The 27,046-nt window shown below is 35.4% G+C and overlaps 1 protein-coding gene across 4 annotated transcripts; it reads left to right on the forward strand.

Annotated features, from left to right (window-relative positions):
* Positions 1–203: 203 nt before the first annotated feature.
* Positions 204–27,046, forward strand: LOC106938295 (protein phosphatase 1A). 4 transcript variants are annotated; one of them, XM_015020240.1, is made up of 7 exons: positions 204–605; positions 3,587–4,440; positions 4,540–4,657; positions 8,216–8,327; positions 8,447–8,504; positions 26,209–26,296; positions 26,411–27,046. In XM_015020240.1, the coding sequence occupies exons 2-7, from the start codon at positions 3,604–3,606 to the stop codon at positions 26,584–26,586; spliced, it is 1,389 nt and encodes a 462-aa protein (XP_014875726.1). In that variant the 5' UTR covers positions 204–605; positions 3,587–3,603; the 3' UTR covers positions 26,587–27,046. The 4 variants fall into 4 exon arrangements, with proteins under 4 accessions (XP_014875726.1, XP_014875725.1, XP_014875723.1 ...); XM_015020239.1 differs by lacking the exons at positions 26,209–26,296; positions 26,411–27,046 and adding an exon at positions 14,767–16,409 and having other exon boundaries at positions 212–605; XM_015020237.1 differs by lacking the exons at positions 26,209–26,296; positions 26,411–27,046 and adding an exon at positions 8,596–8,794 and having other exon boundaries at positions 212–605.

Raw genomic sequence — 27,046 nt, forward strand, 5'->3', positions numbered from 1 at the left:
TAAATCTGTCTGTACACTAGTAGGGTATGTAATACCAATCAACCATTGATTTAAATATATTTTGATTTTTGCATCACTGTTTCCACCACATACATATAAAAGTGTGACATTGAGGTTTAGATGTAGCGTTGTGTAACGCTCTCCGTGCACATGGGTTGCAGCAGAGCAGCAATGATGATGTCATGTTTTTGAATAGACGCAGTCTGGAACATCCGGGTCCTGTCCCCGTGGCGTCTCACAAGCTAACGCTAGCTAGCGAGCTGTCAAGCTGTCAAGTGGAGAGGCTGGGGCAGACGGTTCAGGTTCCCTCCCTGGCTTGGCCGTACACTGATTCTCCCCCTCAGAAACACAAGAGCCGAGCTTATTCTTTTGCTCACCAGCTGAGATAATGTAATGCAAAACGGGAGCGCGTAAAGAGGGAGCACAGTTCCAGAGTTTATATGCACTGAGTGTTGAGTGACGACAGTTCACTGCTAGCTGTAGGCTAGCTAGCTTAGCCACCGCTAACCCTTACATTTCGTCGTTGAACACCTTCTGGTGGTAACTGCGGACACTCTGTCCCTACTGCACATTGCGTTGCTGTCATCTGATAATTTATCTGCTTGGTAAGTAAAATTTTTACTCTTTGGCCGACAGCTGCTGGGGGATACCCGGGCAGTTAGCACTTCATGCTAAATTAGTGTATCGACGTTAGATTAGGCCAGCTTTGGCGGCTCTGCCTGTTTTAACATTACGTTAGCACAACAGGGTGAGAAGGCCTGTCAGAGTTAGTGGAGAGGGACAAGGGTCAAGGGCCGCACACTGGCAGGGCTGTTTGTTTATCTGATCCTGGGCTGGACCTTCATCCAGTGGGCCTAACTGATCCTGACTGAACTGGGCCAGTATGGGAACCAGTTCATGCCACCACAAGCGGAACTGTGGTATTTGAGCAGGTTGTTACCAACAAACTGGTCAGTCAGGTAGCTAACTCTAGCCTCGGGGTTGGACCCATGTCTGTCTAAAAATTAAGTCGTTCACCGGTGGAGAGAGGCTTGTCATTTCCTCAATATTCAACTTGAATATTTTAGTTTCTCTGTGAGATTTTGAATGTTTTCAGCAACGACAGCGTTCCTAATAAGTAGTCAAAATGTGAACACATGTCTACTATTTTTAGACAGAAGAGAGCTTTGAATTCAACATTCAAGATGCTAATCTGCTTCCACAGATGGATTGGAGACGTGTTATTTGCTTTTACTCACTTCATACATTAACTACACTCTTCTACTGTACACATAACACCTATTTTATTTCTCTTGACTTAATGTTTGAACAGCTGATCGAGTTTCTTTCCAAGAATGATAACTAATTATAGGTTTTAGCTTTCAGGAGTTGTGTGTCAAAACAATCAACCGTCTGCTGCCATAACATGCTTGGTCAGGAGGAGAGGTTGCTGCAAAGTCAATGAGCTTCTTTAGATTAATAACTTTTTTACCAAGTGGCTTTATGAACTAAATTTAATTACACTTTTTCAATTTATGCAATTTAGTTTGATTTTCTCTGCTCTATTGGAATCATTCTTTTTATTTTTTTGGAAATAAATTGGATCTGATTCATTAAGCAATTTGAGATGACATCTGTTGCGAATTGGTATGCTAAGAACAATTTTAGTTGAAAATCAATTGTTTCATATTTTAAAAAAAGCATTTAAATAACTTTTAAATGATGCCAAGATCATGAGTGTAGTCAAAAAAATTGAAACCATTACAGTGTTTAACATATTTTAATTTGTTTGGCCATTTATGTCCTTCATGTTATATTAAAACCTGGGAAGAATAGTGACGCACTAACAATTTATATTTTTCAAAAATATTGAGAGACATTGCCATGAAACCATCTACAAATGATCTTTGATGAATATTCTGCATTTGTAGTGGTAAAAATATGAATTCCTTTACTCATTAAAAAGGTTGAACCCTATAATATAGATGCATCGTTTAAAAACGGCACCAAGGAATATTCTACCTCGACACTAAGACGGTAAGCATGTGTTTACATATAAAATTAGTGTATTTTTTAGAATATGAGTGTTTGAAAACTCAAGTTAACGGACTACTTGGTTGATTTAAAAAATGAAATCTACTTCAGGTAAATCAAAGATGGGCATCAAACTATGAAATCAACAGGAGTGGAAATAGATACAAAAGATATTTCAGAGTAAGTTTATTTTATGTTGTCTTTGGAAATTCTAAGTACTTCACTTCAAATAAAAAGCTCTGTTTTTCAGGTGATATCACAGCCATTGGTAGTTATTAATAAAATAATTGGTGTACAAATGACACCTGGAAATTCATTCCCAAATTTTCTCTTTTTTTATTGAAAATGTGAATCCTCTTGGTTGATCAAGTGTGTTTTAAATAGTAGTATTTAAAAATGTCAAAAGTTAAAAAGTTTTACTCCAAAGTAAAAACGGCAACATTTTTCATGTCTTTAAAGAGACATTTTCACACATGCATGAAATTTAAGAATCACATTTCAACCTCTGGTATTCTGTGTGATAAGAAGCATTTTACGTTGAAAGCAACATTATTTCCAAACAAGCTGATTAGAGTTGAATCTCTCGTCTGGGAGTTTTGCTTCTGCCAAGCATGTTGCGTTATCCTGGCCTTATACCAGCTGCAGAAAGGGAATGCATAGCTTAGCTGCAGCGTGACGGCTAAGCTATGCATACATATGGCACATTGTTTGCGAGAATGCCATGCTGCCTAGGCAAAGCTGGCCTTTAGGAGAATACGTCCTCCTCTCTGGTTCCTTGGATGTTGTCTTTGGTGGTGTATTTGTTACTCACAGGATTAAAACAAACGGCAAGCTTTCTGACATTTTAAAAAACACTGCAGAGATGTTTCTGTATGGTTATTTTGCTAAATGTGTGGACACATAAACATATGTTTGTTTTTTTTTGTTTTCTTTAGACAGCAGTTTTGATGCTTTTCAGCTTGGGTTGAAACGATTAATCGATTATTGAAAAAGACGTCAACTGATTTAACAATCAATCGCTAACTGGAGGATAAGACCTCTTTTGAAACATGTTCAGAGCAGTAATTAAGCCAAAACTGTGCAAAAAACATTTTGCATCTTTTTCTGTGAATATGTTCTACCCAGAACTCTTTAAGAGGTTGTTTTAGCTTCACCTGGTTCAAATATTTTATGAAGCACATTTTGCTATTCAATTATTGTTCAAAAAATAGTCAATAGATCAGCCCTGCACTGTGTTGATGCTAAATGAAACAGAATTTGTTGAGCTTTTCATGTTGATGTTACAACTATTTTTTTTTAGCTGTGGATGCAACCTTTTTCTATTAAATGATGATTCACTGAAGGAATGTCATGTTGTTCCAGTTCTGGTTTATTTGATTATTTATTTGAATTTTGTTAATGCATTTCCAGTACCCTCTTAAAATGTTTAAGCGGTCAAATGAAAAATCTGCAGAATGTGCCAGTCCTTTAAGGCAATTAATCGTCAGAATACTCAATTAATCGCACATTTTGAACACATTTTCAGGATAAAATCACTAATCTTTTGCAACCTTTCACTGAATCTGTTTTTCAGGTTGTTTGAGGGACACAATGGGGGCATTTCTGGACAAACCAAAGATGGAAAAGTACAATTCCCATGGCGAGGGTAACAACCTGAGGTATGGGCTGAGCAGCATGCAGGGTTGGCGGGTTGAGATGGAAGACGCACACACTGCGGTGATCGGTCTGCCCCACGGCCTCGACCCCTGGTCGTTTTTCGCCGTGTATGACGGGCACGCCGGCTCTCAGGTTGCTAAGTACTGCTGCGAGCACCTGCTGGAGCACATCACTAGCAACTCAGACTTCCAAAGCGCCATACAGGAGGACACCAGCGTGGACAGCGTGAAGAATGGCATCCGCACGGGATTCCTACAGATCGACGAACACATGCGAACCATCTCGGAGAAGAAGCACGGCGTGGACCGCAGCGGCTCCACCGCAGTAGGCGTGATGATCTCGCCAAGCCATATCTACTTTATCAACTGTGGAGACTCGCGGGGTCTCCTCAGCAGGGGGGGAGCCGTGCACTTCTTCACACAGGATCACAAACCGAGCAACCCGTTGGAGAAGGAGAGGATCCAGAACGCTGGTGGCTCGGTCATGATCCAGCGAGTTAACGGCTCCCTCGCTGTGTCTAGAGCCCTGGGTGACTTCGACTACAAGTGTGTCCACGGAAAAGGCCCGACGGAGCAGCTCGTTTCCCCAGAGCCTGAGGTGTACGCGATAGAAAGAAGCGAGGGGGAAGATGAATTTATTATACTTGCTTGTGATGGCATCTGGGATGTCATGGCCAACGAGGAACTCTGTGACTTTGTGAGGTCAAGGCTGGAAGTTACAGAGGATCTTGAAAAAGTCAGCAATGAGATTGTTGACACTTGCTTGTACAAGGTATGACTCGTCCGCCAAGCCTGCACCGACATGCTAACGCGTTGCCTGGTTTATCCTTGATTTACATTGCTGCTTTATTATTTATTTTCTTTTCCACAGGGGAGCCGGGACAATATGAGTGTTGTGTTAATCTGCTTTCCTGGGGCCCCGAAGGTTTCTCCAGAAGCTGTGAAACGTGAGGCGGAGCTGGACAAATATCTTGAAACCAGAGTAGAAGGTGCGAAACATTGATTTAATAAAAACCAGAGGGAGGGAAAGCAACAAAACTCAAGCAAGAGCAGCACTGCTTCCCCATACTCAAGTAAAAATAAAAAGACATGTAAGAAATTATTCAAGTAAGAGTAAAAAAGTACTGAGTAACTGATTAAAACTTGAATAAAGTCTCAGAAGAACCAAACTATAAAGTTATGTGGAAATTTGACTATTTTAAAGGCCAAACTGAAAGTAAATCATGTGGATAACATAACAAAATCAGGGAAAATAAAGCATTTTCAAATTCATGTAAAGTTTTGATTAAAACTTGTTTGTTCTTCATTCAGTGAAGTTACTGTCCGTGTTTAGAGTATCCGGTCATTTTACTTAAGTAAGTAAAAAGTACAACAAAGTAAAAATACTCCTAAAAATACTTATTTTTACCAAAAAGTTACTCAAGTAAACTAGTAAGTAACTACCCAACTCCGATATTAATAATATTTAGTTTTAACAGCCCGAGAAGTTTATTTCTCGTAATATAAAGAGATGAAAACTTGATCCTAATGCTCCTTTATTTGGAGTAAAATCTGACACTAAAACTGTGATTTTAGGACGAAATAGCTGCTTTAGCAGATATTTAAAACATTTTTGAGCCAAACATATTTTAGTGTATTTGTTTGAGGCAAACTGAGTTAAACCAGGGTTGCAGCTTTTCTCTCTGACTCTACACGATCAGAAACGTTTTCGGTAAATTCATGTAAACATCAACTACTTGTTGAGTAAAAATTGGTTTAGCATTTGGTTTTATGATCTTTGCTGAAATCTTTCCTGTTAAAAGAGAATGTATGGTAATTAAAATGTATTGCTTTTTGAGATTCAACAGCAGGTCAGTGTATTTGTTTTGTTTTCTCATCAAGCTATGTTCCATTTATGCATTTTTGATTTATGGTTATATGTTGAGGAGGAAATTTAGACATGTACATGTGTAAAATTGTCAGTTAAGGATTAGGATAGACAGAACCTAACTACCTCTTAAAAATCTTCTAAAAATGTTTATTTTTTGTGAAATCTTAACTTATTGCCTGCATGAATCATTTAAATACTAATAATGTGACTTCTGAGGCACTTTTTAACGTGCACGTCTATTTAAACAAATGTTTTTATAAATATTTAAGCCCTTGCTTTGGCTTCCCTGGAAATGCGTCACCGCATTTCTCTAAAGCTAAGAATCGTGTCGACTGATTACCCAAATAGATAACACAAATACCAGAGCCAGGGGGCCACAGCAAGCCGCTTCTCTTATCTGCAGCATCAGATGTAGCCACACCTCATTCAGTCTGAATGTGAAAACAAACTTTTAATGAGCTGCAGGTCAGTTTTCTGCTTCAAACCCTCATTTCCTACCAATTTCTCTCCATTTAACCCCAAAGAAATAAATGAGTAGCAATATATGTGGCATTAGACAAGTGATCCATATTAATAGAAATGGACATGATAAAATATTCATTGAACTGAATAGCATTCTGGGAAATTTAGGCATAGGAAAAGTTTCAGCTGTTCAACTTCTGCCTGATGCAGAGGTCAAACCTGATGCCATTAAGTAGCTTAGTAAGTTTAATGGCATCGATATAGTCTCCCTCGCTCTTTGGTTACCTAGCAACTCTCATTCTTTGGTTACCTAGCAACGACCTGTGGAGTAACTTGCGCTGCAGTAGTTTGAGGTTTTCCTACAGTTCCTCATAACTGCTTAAAAAACCCCTGCATGGAATGAAAATTGTAGATGAAACGGGAACGGTCACGTCGCCAGTTTAGCAGAATTTCAGATGTAAAAGAAAACAAATGAAAAATTATTGATATCAACAATTGTCGACGTTCCATCGGTGGTATAGGCGGATACAAAATGGCTAAGGGGCAAAATGAGCACAGACGCTCTTACGTTTAATTGAGATACAGGTAGTTTTCAGCAACTTGGAGTATGTTCACACAGGAGATACTAATCCTCAATTAACACTTTTCTTTTCTTCCTGAAATCCAATTTCTTTTTTTTTTTCAAGGTAGTTCATACTACAAATTAAACCCGAACACAATCAGACTTCTGTGTGAACGATTTACAACCCCAAACATTGACGTCACACTGCAGCACATTATTTATAGAAGCAATAATGAATTTATGGATTGATTTTAAAGTTTATTCAGCAACGGGAGCTGACAGTATCACAAGATGATAATACGAAAGAAGCTTTTGTTACGATTCCACGTTTTCGGGAATCCAGTTTATGTCTGGATTTACTTTGTCTGGATTTACTTTGTCTGGATATACTTTGTCTGGATTCTTCTGGTGCAGAATTGCGACACTTATCTGACATCAGTGGCATAAAAATCAGATAAAATGCAGCATGATGCTTTGAATGCGATTGGAAACATATCTGGTTTAGAATAAATTAGATTTTTAAAATTTCTTTTGGTGGAAAGATCTGAATTTAGGCATGAAAAAAATCAGATTTAGGTCACATTTAGCTGCTGTGTGAACCGTATCCTTGAAAAACTGAATGTAACTTTAACTGCCTTATTACATACTTTATTTTTAGCAGGAAAGTAATAAACGACATATTGTTCAAGCAATATTTTCTTATTGGATTTAGTATGATCTTTTTTATTTACTTAATTCCCTGCGTAAGAGTGACTGGATCTCATTTTCAGTTGGAAATAATTTACACCTAAACATTTTGGTCAACATGTGAGAGCATTACAACAATCTTAGTAAGGGGATTTTTCTATATTAAAAAAAAAAAGAAGCAGATTCTCTTTTCGTGATTTTATATTAATAATTAGATATGCCAAATTATTCATCAGTGCAAAATCGGTTTATACTCAGGAGGAGCACGGCAGATGTCACGGTCGGACAGCGGGGAAACGCGTGGGTGATGGTGCCTTTCTGAAACCACAAAAAGAAAACCTTGTAAAAGTGCACAGTGCTGAATTGCACACAGAGTAAAAAATGTATGCACCCCGTCTCTTAAGACCGCCGGAGGATTAAACAATCAGACCAGGAGCAGAAAAATGTAATCTGTAAAGTATGTGGAAGACAGGACATACTTTACTACCTTAAAACGAAGCATGCAGATCACTGAATACCAGCAATGCAGCCAACTACAAAATCAGTCAACACTGGAAAGAAAAAGCAGGATTTGACACAGACATCCTTTACAATAAAGTCACCGTGTCTAGATATACATTTTTAACTTAATTTAACTTTGATTTGATCAGGTAGTCACCATTGAGATAATACTGCTGCCCATCATTGCCAAGTCTCCTTCAAAATCAGATTATAGGCAGCAGCATAAAACAAAACGGTTACAAACATTAAACACAAATAACATCCACAGAAACAAGTGTTAAATGTTTTTGTTTTTGTTAAATACATATATTCCACTATTTGGTATTTGATTTTTTTTTTCTGTTTCTATTGTAAGTTTTATACAAATTATATCGTAATATGTATCATGACTGCATGCCAACCATCCATATATATATTGTGATATTAATTTTAGCCATGTTGCACATTCCTGTGTTTTTCTTATAGAGATAATCAAAAAGCAGGGAGATGAAGGCGTCCCAGATTTGGTCCATGTTATGCGGACGTTAGCGTCTGAGAGCATCCCGAACCTCCCCCCTGGTGGAGAGCTGGCCAGCAAGTAAGCGATGCCTTCTGCTGTGATAAACTAGGCTTTTTGTTATGATATCCAATAAATTATCAGCTTAAAAACAGGATATTTTTGTGTTAAAGTGATTTGTTTTGCCCTTGTTCCTGCAGACGAAGTGTTATTGAAGCAGTGTACAACAAACTTAACCCGTACCGAAGCGATGACACTGTAAGTATCCACTTCTTTTTGTTCTCTGCATGGTTGTGGTTGTGTGACAAGCAAAGCTCAAAGTCTATTTGTTGCATGCTTTTATATCTAGGAAGATCCACGTTTTTCTTTTAAACACAGTGAGTCATGGGCTGGGTGATTATGGATTGACGCTGCAACAAGATGATCTACAGTGTCTTAAAATATTCCTAACTGCTGAACCACAAACTTTGGTGAATTTTATTGGGATTTTATGCGTTGGAAAGCACAAAGTAGTGCATGGATGTGAAGAAAATAAAAATTTGTATTCAGTCCTCTTTACTCGCATATCGTTAAATAAAATATTGTGCAACTAACAGCTTTCAGAATAGTTTGTTCATTTCAGAGGTTTGTCAGAGAAGAAATGGCATCATGGAGACAAAAGACGTTTAGGTTATAAACTTTCCAAGATTTAAAAACCTCTCGAAGCACCCAGGTGGGAACTGAATAAATGTGTTAAAATTAGAGATGCTCTGATCCAACATTAATATCTGTATCGGCCCTGATATCCAAAAATACTCGGGTATCGTCACAATATGTCTGAATTAGATCTATTCTGTCTAACTCTGTGCTTTTTCTGAGTGACATCATGCTTTACTTGTTTTACATTATATTTCTGAACCATTTGAAAAAAGGTTTCTTTGTTTACATGTTTGACCAGAATAGTCAACCTTTTGTTTCAGTTTTTTTCATTTATTTTACATTGACTGAAGAAATTAAAGTTGCATTGTTTTTATATATTTGACGAAGCTTGTGAAGCTATTTTTTAAGTGTTCTGTACCAGTGCAGTTATCTATCAAATAAATTTGTAATTCAGTATGTTTAAAAACAAAATGTTTTAAGTCAGTTCAACACTATTTTTCTGTATCAGATCGATATCCACCGATACCAAATCTCAGATATCCGTATCAGTATCAAAAGTGTAAAAAATAGATCGATACATTCCTAGTTTAAATGGCCCAGTCAAAGTCTAGACTTGAATACATTTTAGAATCTGTGGCAAAATGAGAAAAGTATTGTCTCTAGATTTAAAAAACAGACAGAAATCCTGCAGCACAAATTGGCTGAACAAAACATTGATAATTATTAATCGTTTTTCTTCCAGTTCTGCTTTCATATCCCAATAAAGTTGCACTAAGGTTTGCAGTTTAAATGCAACTAAATGCGTAAAAGTTAAATACTTTTTCACGCCACTGTAAATCAGCATTAAACTAAAGCATTAATTATATTTGTATTTAAGGTTCCAGTTACACCACTAGAGCGGGTCATATTTTTAAATGTGGTGATTAATGTTTATTTAAATGCTTGTCAAACCAGATGTGTTATGTTGCATAATTTTGTTACGTTTATTGGGTAACAAAAATATTGAGCCATGTTTAGTCTCATTTGAATCTAATACACTCCAGCTAATTTTCATATCTGGAACAATATTAGAGGAAAAACTTCATTTTATGATGGTGATTTTGACATTCCTGTCCTCCTTTTCCGACTGTGTGGTTAAATTGTTGCCTTCTGTCCCGAGTTAACCGACTATATAACAGAACAGGTTTCTGAGTTTGATAATGTTCGTGTATAAAAATGCTGTAAAACATTTAAATATAGCAGAAGAATCGGTTATATCTAAGCATGATAATCTAAGAGCTCTGTGGAAATCCCAAACAGATTATTTACCTTAAAGTCCTCTTTGCATTGAATAGGCCACTTTGGATTAATTACTTGGTTTTTCTTTAACCATATGTTCATTGTTGCAGTAACTTATTGTTAGTATTTTATGGAAGAAATAACTTCCATAAACTTTTGGTTTCAAATATCGTTCATCAGTAAATGCATCTGAATATGATCCATTAAGAAATGAAAACGATAATGTGTTTAAAAACTAACTTCATGGGAGTGTATGTGTAACCTTTCTGTGTTCGTCTAAGGTCTGCCAACTGCTATCATCAGTTGGCAGCTGGTCATAGCAGTAAGCAGTTAACATTTATACAATTAAATATGGTTGAAATGGGCAACATTAACAATCATAACATTTAAAAACGTAAAAAATAGCGATTTTACTCCTGAAACACTGCACACTATAAAATTTGTCTAAAATATATTTTAAGATATAATACTTGTCAAGAACATACAGAGCGGATGCTCATACATACCACAGTTACTAACGGCAACAGAAAAAGGAGGAGGAGCTGTCGGTTACCGGTTACCATGGTAACTGCCAAGAGCAGCGTAACAGAACTTAAAACACCAATAGATGTCTGGAGAAACAACTTGTTAACTAAACAAAATAAAGGCAAAGAATGAATAAAAAATTTTAGACAAACTTCACATTTATAATATTGTTGAAATAAAACCCTGCTACATATGAACTGTAACAAGCAGAGGACCGAGAAAACAACTGTGGTACTCCGTGGTGCATGTGGAAGATTTGCTGTTTAGGTGAACAAATAGATAAAAATAGAAATCTGTTTTCCGTAGATATACATTTATAGTTTTTCTGCATGTTTAGCCTGTTTTTTTGTCCGATTTTAGCCGATTCCATCTTTTATTCTTAAGACATACAGTAATAAAAAATTTGGCAATTTCTTTTAGATTTTAGGTGTGAATCCAACAGAATGAAGGAATTACAAGATTTTTCTCATTTATAAATTAAAGTAACCTTCCTCTACTGGTTATTACACTCATCAAAGGTTTTTTGATTGTTCACATCCAAAACAGGGAGTTTCTGTGTTTGAGGGCTTCTGCAGCTCTTAGAATGAGAAAACAACTTTGTGAACAATATGTGATGTCAAACATCAGACTTTTTGTATTTAAATACAAGAATTTGAAAAAAAAAATCAACGCAACCGATTAGAGATGCAGAAAAAAAATATAGAGAGAGAATCGCAATTCATAGTCCTGGGAGTTTTGAATCTGTTTTAGTCTGCTTAACTATATTTTAAATAATTACTAGATTTTTATTTTCTAATTAAGAAAAGGCCATGCAGCTAAGCTAGCCTAAGACTTGGAATTTAAGTTGCAAAGTTTTATGCACAAACCTACTTTTATTTAAATATAAACTGATGCCGTTTGATACAGTATGCAGCTTTATAAATGTAATATTTGTTTGCTGTCTTTTTTTCATCAGTCACATAATTTGGACAGAATCTCTAGACCGACTGCATAGGAAAATGGTTTCTAAATTAAAAATAGTTTCTGACTTGAATAGTGACCCTAAAAATTCGTCTGAATCACACACTTAAAAAAATAAAGCAGGCAGACCAGTAAACACTGTAGGTGGTTTATTACATGGTTGGATCAAACCTTAAATAAATGTTTTTATTGCGAGCAGACATTGAATTTTATGCTTTTGTGTGTGTGTGTGTGTGTGTGTGTGTGTGTGTGTGTGTTTGTTTGTTATCTACATTTCCTAAGAACTTCTGGGGATTAATTTCTGGGACATTAACTAAAAACTTAATATACATTTATTTAAATGTATATTTATTTAAACAGAATCTGTTTGTGTTCTGGTCCAACCAGGTAAAAAAAACAATCAATGTTTTAGGAAAATAAATTATATTTTTCAGTGTTTGACCCTCTGATCACCAGTAGCAGCTGAGCCAGATAAAATAGTTAAATCTGTCAAGTTAATATTAGTTTAACAGCTCAGTCTCTGTAATAAGAGCACTGATGCTTCTTCACAAGCTTCAAACAAAAACAGAACAAATGTCTTATTCATGTTGTAAAACTTGCATGTATTTTCAAGGCTATTTTGATATCCATTCCCTCTTCCTCAAAATCTAATCTGCTGCTAAGATGATTGCTTAAAAAGATAATGTTTTCTTTCTGGTTAAAATGTGAGCAACATTCGCCCCGTTTGATGGATTTCTTGTTGCTCCTGAAGCAAAAGAAACCAGAATTGTTTAAGAATCATGCTGGATGTGTTATCGAGGTATTTTTGTTGAATTTTCCATCAGTTTGTTGTTTTTCCTCTGAATCCTAATGCTTTGGTCTAACCTGTTAATCTTGTCTGGTTCCTTTGTTGAATAGAAAACCTTTCTGCGCTCCTTGTGGTGAAATCTTTGTTAGCAATCCTGATCTGTGTCTAAGTTTAAGTCCCATCCTTGTCTTCTTCGTCAAATTATCTTTTCTAATTCTTTAAAACTATTTATTTGTAGTTTCTCTACTTTGCTGCTGTTTATTTTTGCATCAGCTGTTCGAGAAATATATTAGTGTTTAAAGTCAGAACTGTATTATAAGAACAAAACTGCTGCCTAAGTTTTTTTTATTTTTTATTTAATCCAACAGTTTACTTTCCTGGTCAACAATCGCAAAGAGATAACGCAGTGAATAATTAAAAAATTTTAGTGGTTTATATGAAATTGTTTTCAAAACAAGTCAATTTAACAAGAAGATAAAAGTAAATGGTAGTAAAATTTCAGCTATAAGCTTATAGATATTATGAATTTGATTCTTTTTACAAGGTGCAGGATGTTTCAGCGGCTTTAGTTTAATCTGAAACTGTGAAAAAAGTTCTTCAGATTTATAACTTCTTATAAAACTGATTATTATCCAAAGCTTTGAGACTGTATATTTCTTAAGAATTAACCTCTTTTTTAATCATTTTTTTCACCCCTTGCCAAAATCAAAACACTTAAATACACTCAGCTCCTTCAGACTAGCCAGCAGCAATTAGCAAACGCCTTGTGGAACTGCAGAGCTCATCATAGCAGCTACTAATCAGTTAAACTCTGGTGAAAATGCTGCTAAATAGAGCAGACATGTTGTGATGACGTCCTGAAGGCGGAGCTTCTTAAAGAGACAGAGGCCTAATTTCAAGGTGTGTCATATCAAAGTCATATTTCTGTTAAGTCATATTTGATATATGTAGCATTTTCATAACAACTGAAGGTAAGATTTTTACTTGGTCGTGCTATAAAATGGCTCCTTGTGCCTGGAAACGCGTAACACCGCCGCTTTAAAGACGATATTTATTTGAACGTCGAATTCAGCTCAGCTCTACGACAGAGTTTTAGGGCCAGGCTAAATTTTTTTTATATTTAATTACGAGAATAAAATCATAATTTTACATGAATACAGTCTTACACCAAGAGTTGGAATAATTTGAGAATAAAGTTCTAAAATTAAGTGGATGAAGTAGAAATTTTACGAGAATTCAAACATGGAAAATATCAAAAAATAAAAGAATGTTTAGCATCTTGTGAAGTTATACTTTGGTATAAGTATTATACAGATAAGCTTAATATAAATATTAAGCTTATCTGTATAAGTTTTACAGATAATAGTTGACGCATAATAGAAATACTTAATCTTTTAACAAATTAGCATGAAATTATTATCAGTAGCAGAACTTCAAAAACATCAAATCTTAAGCTTTTTCTGTTAATTTTAAGACACTTTCTGGTAAAACTAAAAATATTAATATTAAATTCTCATAATTAAACAAAAATTCTCATAGCCTGTCTCTAATAGTCCATCGTGCATGATTGGAATAAAAGCCACTTAGTTTTTATGTTGGAAAAGGAAGCAAGAAAAAAATGTAAATGTGTTAAAATTGGATTTTATTTTTAAGCCAAATCGTGCAGCCCTTCCGGCCTGTCCTCATTTTTATGGCTGGTAACCGCAGTGGGCGACATGGACATTACGTTTTATCACAATATTTTGTGGTACTATAAAAGTGAGGATAATAAATATTTAGGTAACTGTATGGCTCTAATTGTGTGTCACAGCATTTACAGACAAATTTATTTATTTCAGATATTTAAAATGTCTTCCAGTTCCAGTGTTAAATGTTTGTTAGAATTTAAAGTTTATTGGCCTTTAAGAATATGTTCTTACATTATTATGCCATTATTACCATTACATTACTTTAAAATGATCTCAAAACAACAATATTATCATTTATCGCAAGAACTTCTGCAATTTATCGTCCAGCAAATTTAGTTATCCTGACAGAAAATTGTATGTAACCATATTTTCACATACTCTCTTTGAACAAACAGTGGAAAAAAAAAATAGATATTATTAACTGGAATTTATCATGGCAACAATAAATAAACATGTTCCTTAGAAGAAATGAATCCTGATGAACGATTAACATTAATTTGTGTTAGAAAGGGGGAAACGTGTTATTTTACTTTTAGTGAGGCCTCAGTTTGCACCGCTGGAAGCTGTGCGGCTCTCGGTGGGGATCCGGCGGGTGTTCAGCCAAAGTCTGAAGGGTTTTTCCTTCCTCTCCTCTCTTCTCAAGGACTCGGCATCTACAGACGACATGTGGTAACACACCCTCCTACCACTAACACAACATAGAGTTTACAAACCACCATCCTCTCAAGACCCACAGCAGCTCAGCTCAGCAGTCTGTCTCTCCGTCACTCTGAGCTTTTGGTTTCTAAGAAGGGAATACATGGGAGGAGGAGGAGGAAGAGGAGGAAGAGTTGCATGCACACAAACCTGGAATAGTGCAGCACCAGTCCACTCTGGAGTTCAGGATCCCCACCATCTTGCACCATCTTGTCTCCCTTTTTATGTTCACCCTCCTTATTATTCTTCTCTAAAAGTAATCCACAACAAGTGAGTCCACAAGTTTTTTTTTGTTCATTTTTTTTTTGTTAAATAATCCGCCTAAATAGTAGATTTTCTTTTGCTGTAATTAATTTGATTCACATTTCCTTGTGTGTTTGTATATTTCTGTTTTTGTGAAGTGCAATTGTCCTGTACAAACAGCCTGTATTTAATGCAGCTTGATTTTAAGTTTAAGAACGAGAGAGGGGGGAAAAAATGAAAGAAATGGGAAAAAAAGAGAACTTTTTATGCACTATCTGCCTTTTTCTGCTCTTCTGAAATTCAAATGTTTATTCAGTGAATATTACCGCAGCGTCCGCAAGGCACAATGTCTCTGCTTTTTACTTTCCCTCTGCAACACTTTCCTGTCTCTCCCCTTCGGTTAGTCTATGCTCCTTTAAGAAACGGGTAAATTGTATAATTGACAGCACAGTAAGCTCTTACATCAAACAGTTGAAATCCTGATCAATTTTGTTATTTTACTTTCATAACAGGTTTTCTGTACACTCTAATAATAATAATAATAATGGCAGTTTGACAGAATGAAGTGGAAAAATCTTTCTTTTTGTCCATTTTTTAAGAGGCATTTACCGACTGGTGTTGACTGTGGATAGATGCTTGCAGGTGTGTGTGTGTGAAGGTTGTTGTATGGAGCTGGAGTTTAAGGGAAAAGTCGCCCCCCAGAAACCGCCATGCTTCAACTCGGAACAGCTTTGGATAATAAAATATATAGATGCTGTTATTCTGTAATGAACTAAGTTAACCCGAATTGGCCTGAATTTATAAATATATTGTGTCATATTTAGAAAAACTAATCCCTAAACATCCAAGTAGACCACTATAGGTGCCATATGTAATTTTAATCTTTATTACAGCTTATGCCAATTAATTTCTGTGGTTTCCTCGTCAGATAATTTGATTTGAACTGTTTTAAGCACTGATTTTCTAGGATTAATGTTTTAAAAAGAGAAACTATTGGCTCTTATATTAATAAGACTATTTATTTCTCCTGGTCTTTATGTGAACCAAGAACAAATGCATCACTTAAATCTGTCCTGCTTAACCAATAAACCACAGCAGAGAGTGTTATGTGGGTTAATTTTTTAAAAATATATATAGATATATATTTCTAATTTCCCCCAGAAAATAACTAGATAAATCACTGACTAAACATGTATTTAACAACACAGTAGATGAATTTCTTGAAGAGAAATGCTTTATTTCAGATTTCTGCCATTTTCTTTTTTGTCTTGCATTGTTATGAATTTTTTTGTATGTATATAATATTTCTGGCCTAATTTTTTTGAGGAATAAATCATTTCGCTTGAGTATTTTTTTTCTTTAAAGTACCATTTAGCCTAAATGTGAAATCAGCTTTTCTTCTAATCATTTTGTAAATGTTTCATTAATGTAGAAAAGAGTAATAATTTACTAAATTTATAATCCTTAATTTATCTTTAAAAGAAAAAAAAGACAATCCTAACTACTTCACCACATTTCTGTTTGTGGTGAGTTGTTAAATCCTAAAAATCAGACTTCAAGCTGCTTTCCTATTGTGCTTTTGTGGCAAAAAAATAAAAATAAAATCCTCGCCAAAGACCTTTCTGATTCGACAAAAAGAAAAACACAACCGAACTCCTGCAGTGTAAACAAAACCCACACATCTTCATTTTAAAATTTTATTTTCGTTGGATTTTAAAGGTGCTCTCTGGTGTTTTTGGTAAAGAAGAGAAAACGTTTCTTTAGGTGGCTGCAGGGGGCGCTAGAGTGGATAAGAAGAGTCAGTTTAATGTGTCTGAAGCAGCATCAAACTTTAAGACAGAGTTCAGCGCATAAGTTCAGAAATACTGAAGCTCCACAGAACCGGTCGGCTTATAAACTACTAATAAAATTTAGTGAATTATTTAATCAAAGCAACATAAAGATAAAAACGGCTGAACTGCAGTGTGTTTAACTCCTTCACAAGTGTAAAGAAATGTACCTACATTCTGTAAAATACTTCGATCTATTCACCGTGTTTGAGCAAAGATGATTTTTATTGTATATAAAAGCGTTTTGTTTGTTTTTTGTTTGTTTTTTTGGTCAAGCAGCTCTTTTGATTTGCTCTGCATTGCTTGTATCTAAGCGCTCTAGATGTCTCCTAACACCTGCCAGCCTTCACACCTGGTAGGTATCAACTTCTGCATCACTTATTTTATAATTAGGAACAAATGTTTGCTTGTGTGATTTACAGAAATCAAACTTGGGGAGTGCCCTGCTTTTTTAAAAAACAGTTTATTAAGTTACTAATGCAAACTTTATTTTGTTTTATTTTTGTTTTTAGCAAAGATTTGTGTTTTGCCCCGTCATCCTTTTGCCGTTCTTTTAAATGAACTACGAATGATCCCAAACAGTTTCTGATGAACTGAAATACCTCATCTTTCTGGTAGTTTTGGTCGACTTTTAGCTCATTTTAGTTCCTTTTTGTTGATTTTTTTAAACCCGATTACTTAATTAAAAGTGGGAAATGCCATAATTCAGGGTTCAATTTAATAAGATAAAGTGGATGAGGAAGCTTCTGCTAACTACACTGCAAAAACACAAATCTCAGGTATTTCTGATCTAGTTTCTAGTGTAAATATCTTAGCACACTTTTAATAAGACAAAACTAACTTACAAGTGACTTTTTAGCAAGATAGTAATTCCTTAATATTGATGAAAAAGTGTTTGCTCCACTGGCAGATTATTTTACTTATAAAAAGATATTTTTATCATGTTAAAAGTGACATAATTTGCCAGTAGAACTTGAAATTTTTCATCAATATTAAGGAATTATTGACTTAAAACAAGCTCCTATATTTGTCTGAAAAGTTATTTCTAAGTTGGTTTAAATGTACTAAGATATTTGCACTAGAAAATAGAGTAAAAAATTACTCTATCTGCATTGTGTTTCTGCAATGCAGAAAAGGAAAATTTCGGTCCTACACTGCAAAAACACAAAATCTTACCAAGAATTTTTTTGTTCTACTTTCTAGTGCAAATATCTTAGTACATTTAAACCAACTTACAAATAACTTCAGCAAGACAGAGGAGCTTGTTTTAAGTAAATAATTCCTTATTATTGGTGGAAAAAGTTCCAGTTCCACCGGCTGATTATTTCACTTAAAACAAGACATTTTATCATGTTATAAGTGAAATAATCAGCCCGTGGAACTGGAACTTTTTCCACCAATAATAAGGAATTATTTACTTAAAACAAGCTTCTCTGTCTGATGTTTAGTGTGTTGAGATATTTCCACTAGAAACTACAAAACCACTTGCTGAGATTTTATGTTTTTTGCAGTGTGTGAATTATTTTTAATGCGTCTTGGCTTCTTTTGGTGTCGTCAAACCTTCTCCGACCCCCCGCTGAGTGGGCCGCTTTTCTGCAGCAGGGATTGCTGTCTGCTGCAGCGTGCCAAAGCAACATCCACGGAAAAGTAGTTGCTGATTGTTGTGCGACTAAGTAAATAACAGTAGTCATATGCACTGATCATCTGTCAAATCATCTAATTTTGTTATTGTATAAAATGAATTATAAAGCTATTTACAGAGTTACCTTTGGTTGCCTGGAATGCATCCTGTATATTCTTGTATGGAGGACTACCTAGCAGACTAGAGAGATTTTAAATGCTCGCGCCCCTCATGTACATATCGATGTACCTGTGTCGTGGCGTTTACTGTGTGACCCTCAGTGGTGGTTATTCGTCCCCTTGCTGGGTGACCCGAGCCTCACTTCGCTGATCTTTCTTCAGCTCATGAATAAGCTCACCGATTTGCCTTACCCAAATCTCATGTTGCCCCTTCCACCTCCTGCACTGCAAAAACACAAAATCTCAAGTGTTTTTGGTCTAGATTCCAGGTAAAATGTCTTAATTCACTTGAAATAAGACAAAACTAATTTACAAGTAACTTTTTAGCAATATGTAGGAGCTTGTTTTCAGTCAATAATTCCTTAATATTGATGAGAAAAGTAGTTATTCCACTTATAACCAGATGCTTTTCCAGTATTATAAGTGAATCTGCACTGCAAAAACACAAAATCTTACTAAGTATTTCTGTCTAGTTTTTAGTGCAAATATCTTAGTACACTTGAAATAAGACAAAACTAACTTACAATTAATTTTTCAAAAAGATATAGGAACTTGTCTGAACATTTAATTCCCTTATGTTGATTTTTTAAAATTATTTTTAAACGTACTAGTTCCACTGGCAAATTTCTTTCTCTCTTATAGTTTAATTTTCTCCTGCTTTAAGTGAAATAATCTGTCAAAGGAACTGTTACTTTTTATATAAAAGTCCTAATTAAGGAATAAAATGCTGAAAGAAGCTCCTATCTTGCTGAAACTTGTAAAGTTAGTTTTGTCTTATTTAAAGTGTACAAAGACAGAAGAAACTGAACAAAAATGCTCGATAAGATTTTGTGTTTTTGAAGTGTAGTTCTTTTTTAATTACTATTAAATAATTATTAACTTAAAACAAGCTCTTATATCTTGCTTAAAAGTTAATTTCATATTTGCACTTGAAACTAGACAGAAATATTATGACAATTTGTGTTTTTGCAGTGTAAAGTTGTTGCCCTTCCACCTCCACCAAATAAAAAAAAAACACTACGAGGATGAATACTGCTGCTGACATTACAGCTTACAGATTGGAAACTTTTCTGTTTTATTTTATTTTTAAGGTACTGAATCTGTCCTGGCTGTCACAAGGTACAACTTTCTGCCCGTGTCGCCACATCTGATCCCAGTCAGAAGCTTGTTTTGATTTCCAATGCAAATGATGTCATACATTTAACGAATGCAAGTGTTTTGAACATGGTAACCTCGTAAAGCATTCAAGGTGTGCATACATACATTAATGTACCTGCTCTATTTATGATCACATAGAAGAATAGCTTTAGAGTGCTGTAGTTAAATATTGTCAGTGTTGATTCAAATGCTTCTCAGAGGCCTCTGTGAGTGATTTTACAAAGTTCAATAACTGTATATTTTGTATTATGTTCTAGCTCCAAAGGAATGACAGAAAAAATGTTTAAAAAAAAGCTTTGTTCCCTGAACTAAATTGTATTATTTGTGTTGTCGATTGAACAAATTGCATTCCTTGCTTGTGAATAGATGCATTTTTCTCCCTGCTCCTTAAATTTTCTCCTTCTTTTCCTTCCTTTCTTTCATTTTTTTTTAGCCATTGAAGTTTGAATAAAATTTCTAGTTTGCAGAATGTATTACTAAATAAATGGGTTGTCATCTTGTACCTCTCATTTTTCATCACTCTTTATCTTCCCTTTGGTAAAGCCAGACTTTCTCAGAGTGTGACAGGTAAATGAGTTGTGCAGACAAAGCTGCATTATATTACTACAGCTGCAAAAGGATGAATGGGGGATCCGAACGACAGTCTGAACTTTCTCTGCATCTGAACGTAAAGTATTATTCAGAGAACCAAACTGATTATTTTCTCACACAGACGTTAAAGGATTGCAGCAGTTCTTCCATATTGTGTTTACTTGTCGTTTAATGCAGTTATTGGATCATTTATACAACGTCTGGCATGTTTGGGGGATTTTCTCCAAGAAATTTAAATGCTTAGTTATGATTCCTGTTGAATTGTCATTCCCATAACTATCGTTTATGAATGGTAAAACATCTTTGTGGCTTTGTGCTGTGAAAAATATTTACCTCCTTTTGTATTTCTTCCATTTTTGCTTTTTTTTTTTTTTTGCTGCCCTTAAATCTGGGGTGTCCAAACTTTTTTATTGTTAAAACAAACTACACAATGTTTAAATGAAACGTACTATAGTCTGTAAATTATTCTGGGCTAAAAGAACGTGATCCAAGTTTTTCTTTTTTAATTTAAACCCTCCTTTTTAGCCGTTTGTGATGCTATATAACATCAAATTCAAATTAATGCAAGAAATGAAGTTAATAAGAGATGAATAATTTATGTTGTTGGTCAAGTTTTCCCTTTTAAGACTGGTTTGTCTGCATTTTTAATTTTTTGAATCAGTAAAAATTGTATTTTATAAATCTCTGCTATTCCTGAAATCATTCCAAAGGCCACAAATAATTACATTTTAATATCAAAAAAATGTTCACAAATGATTCGATTTGACTGAAAAACAAAACTTAAACTCCCAAGTGAAAATGTTTTGAATTATCTGCCCATTTTTCGAACTGTGAGCTTTTGCATAAACAAAAAATATATTGTTTATGCACACAGTATTTACAATAAGTCTTATTCTGGGTTCAGTTTGATTCTGCAAAACCTTAAAATCAGTCATTTGTGTTCACTAACAACAGGAAGAAGACTCAAAACTCTCAAAAAAGCAACATATACACTCCTGATATAAAGAAATTCAAGAACAATCAAAAGCAAAGGTCCCTGAAATGTTTGGAAATGTTCACAAAGCTATTCTAAGCAACTCAAGTTAACCACAGAAACATTACAAATGTGTGCAAAACTTTATCAATATTCCAAATGTAGGAAAATACGTCCCTAATACTTACAATTAACTTTTCCTCAAGATATAGGAGCTTGTTTTAAGTCAGTAATTCCTTAATATTGATTAATAAGATAAGATTATAAGTAGGTATGATGAAATATCATCAATATGTAACTATTAGCAACAATGCCCACCGTCATGTAGCCTAGCATATATGGAAAAAAACTGGTTAGCATCTCGTCTTTTGTAGCTGCTCATGCTGCTCTGGTGTGATGAGAAATGCTGTTTATGACGTAATGACACAAATCATGTGGTGTGACTTCAGCCAAAGTGGCAATTTGACCAACACGTAAAGGAAGGAGGAGGTACGGGTCGGTTTTTAAGCTAGCTACTTCCAATGTTTGTAAATATCGCCATCTATGAGGCCAACCAGGTTTGTTACGTTCACAGACAAATTAGCTCGACTCGATCAAGCAGAAACTACGAAAAAAATGGCAAAAACAACTCAGGTAAATAATTTCAGTTCAATACTCCTATTCCTCTCTTCAGAGTCCAACATGGCGCCTCGAATGGTGCAATAGTTGCAAAGGGTTGATAAGTGAAATAATCTGCAGTGGAACTAGAACTGAAGCATCAGATCCACTGGCAATTAAACATGGAAAATGTCTTGTTAAAGAAAAGGTCTACCAGTGGAACTTGTGTTTTTTCAGCTATATTAAGTAATTACTGGGTTAAAACAAGCCCCTATCTGGATGAAAAGTTGTTTGTAGGTTAGTTTTGTCTTTTTCCCAGTGAACTAAGACATTTGCATTTCAAGCTGGACTAAAAATACTTGGTAAGATTTTGTCTTTTTGCAGTGAAGGTCTCGGGAGTAATGGTTGTTTTGAACCAGGTTGCTTTTTTCCTCCTTAAAAATGAAAGAGCAGATGAAATGAGTGAGAGGGTGAACATTTTTTCACAGCGCTGTCTGGCTCCTTGACCTCCCTGCTGGTGGGAGCTTGGAAGTGGCGTGAACCCAGGGAGGGTCAGGGCAGTCTGCGGCCACCGGGATTAGGAACCGGGGGAGGGATTACTTTAAATGTCAACATAATGTCATGAGCCGTGCCAGAAGGTCAAATGTTCAAATGGCGCTCAGTGGCAGGCACTTAATAGATCATGTGTAATTTGAATTGTTGTGCTTCCTGTGATAAATTGATCGGCGTGGGTTATATTTAGACCCTGATCTGGTGAATAAATGCGCAGCGGCTAGACACAACTTGAATGTTGTCATATGAAGTGTTACAAAAAAAAAACATCTTGAATTTTTTTGCTTTCAGTGAAATTCAGATGCATCAATTGAAAGAAATATTCAGGCAACGCAAAAATACAAAATCTTAGCAATAATTTTGGTCTAGTTTCCAGTGCTAATATCTTAATGCAGTTGAAATAAGACAAAAATAACTTACAAATAACTTTTTAGCAAGATATAAGTATTTATTTTAAGAGAGTAATTCCTTAACATTGATTTAAAAAAAACGTACTGAATTCATTGGCAGATTTTTACTAAAATTACGAGAATAAATTCATAATATTTTGAGAATAAAGTTGTAATATTGCAGAAGTAGTCATAATATTTCCAGGATAAATTTGTAAGATTCTGACTTTATTCTTGTATTATAATTATTTTATTGGATTTTATTTTCTCAATGTGGCTCTAATACTTTGTCATAGATTTTTTTATATATATATTTTTGAAGATAAATAATCTGTCAGTGGAGTTAGCACTTTTTCAACAATATCAAAGAATAATTGACTCCTATATCATTCAAAAAAGTTACTTGTAAGTTAGTTTTGTCTTATTTCAAGTGTACCAAGATATTTGCACAAGAAGCGAAACCAAAGACCAGAGTTTCCGGTTTTGGTCCACATTGACGTTTGATTGCGCGTTCACACCTCTTCACAACAAACTGGACTTTCTGGGTAAATTAGCTGGAGTTTAATTAAACCAACTAAACAGACAAAAACCTAAAAGTTTCCTGACTCTAGATTTGAGGAAACACAAACAATGACCCCGTTTCTTGTGGATTTTTTTTTCTTTGCAACAGTTTTCCTTCCACTCAACTTTCCAAATAATATATTTAGATACAGCCACTTGATGGTTCTGTGTATTGTTCAAATTTTCCATTAGCTGTAAGCTATAATCATAAATATGAACAGAAATGGATCCTGTAACGAACCCACATATGGGTTCCACTGTAGTGAATTACTGACATAAATAAAATTTTGATGATATTTTAATTTACCGAGATGCAGCAGCATGAGCCAGAGGGGGGCAGTGTTAATAGTTAATAGCTATGAGTGATTTGAAACAGCTGAATCACTCGGTGTGACTAATGCATATCTGAGAGTGGATTCAAAATTCTGACATATTAATCATCTAAAAGTTGGTACTCTGATGGTGCTGCACTGTAAAAACACAAAACCTGACCAACTGGTTTTGGTCTAATTTTAATGCAAATATCCTAGTACACTTGAAATAAGACAAAACTAACTAACTTTTTAGTAATAAATGTTTCATGTCAATAATTCCTTAATATTGTTGAAATAGTAGTTTCACCATTTGTTAACATATTTTCCAGGTTATAAGTGGAAAAATCTGAAACTAGTACTAATTTTAATTGATTTCAAACCTTTTTTTTAAACAAACAAAGGACATATGTGCTTACCGATACTTTAGGTAAAAATTATTTTTCAGGCAAAATCTCTTTTTTTGGAAGAAGTGAGCATTTATTTAATCATAGCCCTTATCTCAATGTAATATATTACCTACCAACTGTAATTAAATAAAACATGTTTTGTTTCATATTCCTGTTCCTTTTACTGTACCTAAAAATAAATTAAGAATTACTGACTTAAAACAAGCGTCCATATATATATTTACTATTTATATAAACATGTTTGGACTGGAAACCAAACAAAAATACTTGGTAAGATTTTGTATTTTTTCAGTCTTGAGTCCAGGATTTAAAGCTAATTTAAAAGTGACAGAATTACAGTTTTCTCCACGTAAAGCCGCTTGCATGCCTCTGTGAAGCATCTGCATGTCGGAGCCGAATGTGGCTCATTAGATCCGGGGCCACCTGTGCACCCATAATGACTCCCGCTGCCCTCATGATTCCCGCACATCAAACGGGGAGGCCGGCGTCGGATGGGAGCCGGCTCGTCATCTGCCTGCCTTTGTGAAGCGCATGTCATGCTCTGATACTCATGGCGGAAAAAACCCATCTGAGCCTGACTAATGCAGCCGCGGCGGCAGGAGGCGCGCCGGTGCACTCCGGCTGCACGGGCTCGACCCCGAGGTCACTGATCCTCCGTAAAGATGGCGGATTTGATCCATTCGGAGAAGGGTTGAAAGTTATCGATTAATGTTACATTTACTTGAGTAACTCTTGAAAAAATGTACTTTTTGGTATATTTTTACTTTTACTTGGGTGATTTTATTATGCAGTATGGCTACTCAAATTTCTGGATTTTCCACCCACTGAATGAAAAATCATGTTTTGACCAAAATTCACCACAAACAGACGCACAACTGCAGTTTTTGTTAAAATTTCATAAATTTTATATTGAAAGAAACTGATTTGGAAAAATGGTCTTTTGTCTGATATTGCTTATTTTTTGTTGCTTATATGAATTATTGATTGTTTTATCCCTAAAATACCAAAGATTTCACTTAATTTTATATTTTAGTCCATCTGATGATGTCATTTTTAAATAATAAATGATTGATAATTTGATCAGTTACTCAGTACTTGAGTAGACTGTTTACCAAATACTCTGCACTCGAATCATTTCTTGGACGGCTACTTTTTACTTTTACTAATTTTAAAAATATGTTGACGTAGAGTAATTCTTACTTCAGTCCAATCTTCTGTACTCTACCCTCCTCTGTTAATGAGTTAATCTAAAGTTGATTGATTTTGTCAATCGACCAAGTGGCCATTTTCTTACAAACCTGAGTTTTCTTGTCATTACATAAAGGGCTATTTTTTCATTTTGTACTGAATTAAAAGAAAAACATTATTTTGTATCAGCTGTGTTAAATACTCTCAATAAGCATAAAATTGTGTTTTTCTCACACGTTTAAACTTACTTACAAAATATAGCAAAACGGGAACCTCTTGTTGCTGAATAGAAAAATAAAACATGGAAGGAATAAACAGACATTCATACAGAATCGTCTGTTTGCTCTTGAATAATGTTAAAATTTGCTTTAACGAAATGTTTTAACTCCCAAAATCAACCTTTCTCATTGGCGCCATGTTGCAACTTCCTGTGTTTTCTCCTCCACTTTTCTGTCATCCTTCCCTTCAAAGTCACACTCATTTATATTATACTGCATAAAGTCCATTTTGCATCCCACAACGGATTTTTTCAACCTTTTCTCTTTCCAGTTCTGCTTTGGCGCCGCCATCTTTGTTTTTGTATCAATGGTCGGATGGCCAGCGGCGCCCTCTGATGAACTTTGGCTAAACTACGACACTAACCTTTAAACAGAGGCTATTAGTTAATCGATCAGAAGTAATTTGAATCTAATCAGCTAGGTATTGAAGCTTCTGTACGTCGGGGTCGACTTGAAGAAGGTGGATAATCTGTTTTTCAGCTGTGCTTTTCGTTCCTCCCCAAATCCAGGTCAAGTTGTCGTGTCTCTCATTTAAAGCTCACTCACCATGCTTCCCTTCTCCGTTTCCTCTTTCTCTGAGTGCTCTTGTTGCCGGAGGTCAGTTTGTCACAGAGAACACAAGCTTTTCTCACTTGAACGCAGCGATTCTGTGATTGGTGTGTACAAACAATCATATCAAGCCGGCCTGACATGCTCCCTCCCTTCCCACAGATATGAAATATTTGTCCCTGCTGCTCTCCAGCGCTGGCTGCAGCCGAGCCCCTCCCCAGCATGAGATGGGTTACACAAGCTGCTGCCCTGGGAATCCCTGTCCAGCTCATTATCCTGCAGCCCTGAGACACAAAGCTCATTGTAAATTAGGACATCAAATGATGCAAGCTCGTTAAAGGGCCACAGATTTGCTCATTAGCATCAGCACCTTCGCTTGTTAGAGCCTGCATCAGCATTCAGTCACACCAACCGCGTCATTCCTCTGCACTGACTCAAAGATTTAGGATTAATGTCAGCTGTAGCCAGCGGCTCGGCGCTGCTGAGGTTCAGATTTGGGGCTGATTGATCAGCTGTGGCGGGAAGCTGTGGAAGTTGTTGACAGCTGCCCACTACATCCGCCTCTTTTTCTCCCTTCATATTTCATTGTGTGAAAAGGAGAGAAGAAACGAGCTCAGAATAACTGACTGGTTGTCCGCACTTCCAGGGAGCAAAAACATTTAGAAAAGACATTAAAATACACATGTTGCTTTTATTTACAAACAAAAGATCACCAGCTTCAGTATTATTGATTTTAATGAAAGTTACATACAGAGATGAGTAGATTAGCCAAAAAATGCACTCAAGTATACAGAAAAG

Source organism: Poecilia latipinna, unplaced genomic scaffold (assembly GCF_001443285.1).
Source record: "Poecilia latipinna isolate Pla-1442-1.1 unplaced genomic scaffold, P_latipinna-1.0 Scaffold2552, whole genome shotgun sequence".
In the NCBI taxonomy this organism is placed as follows: Eukaryota; Metazoa; Chordata; class Actinopteri; order Cyprinodontiformes; family Poeciliidae; genus Poecilia; species Poecilia latipinna.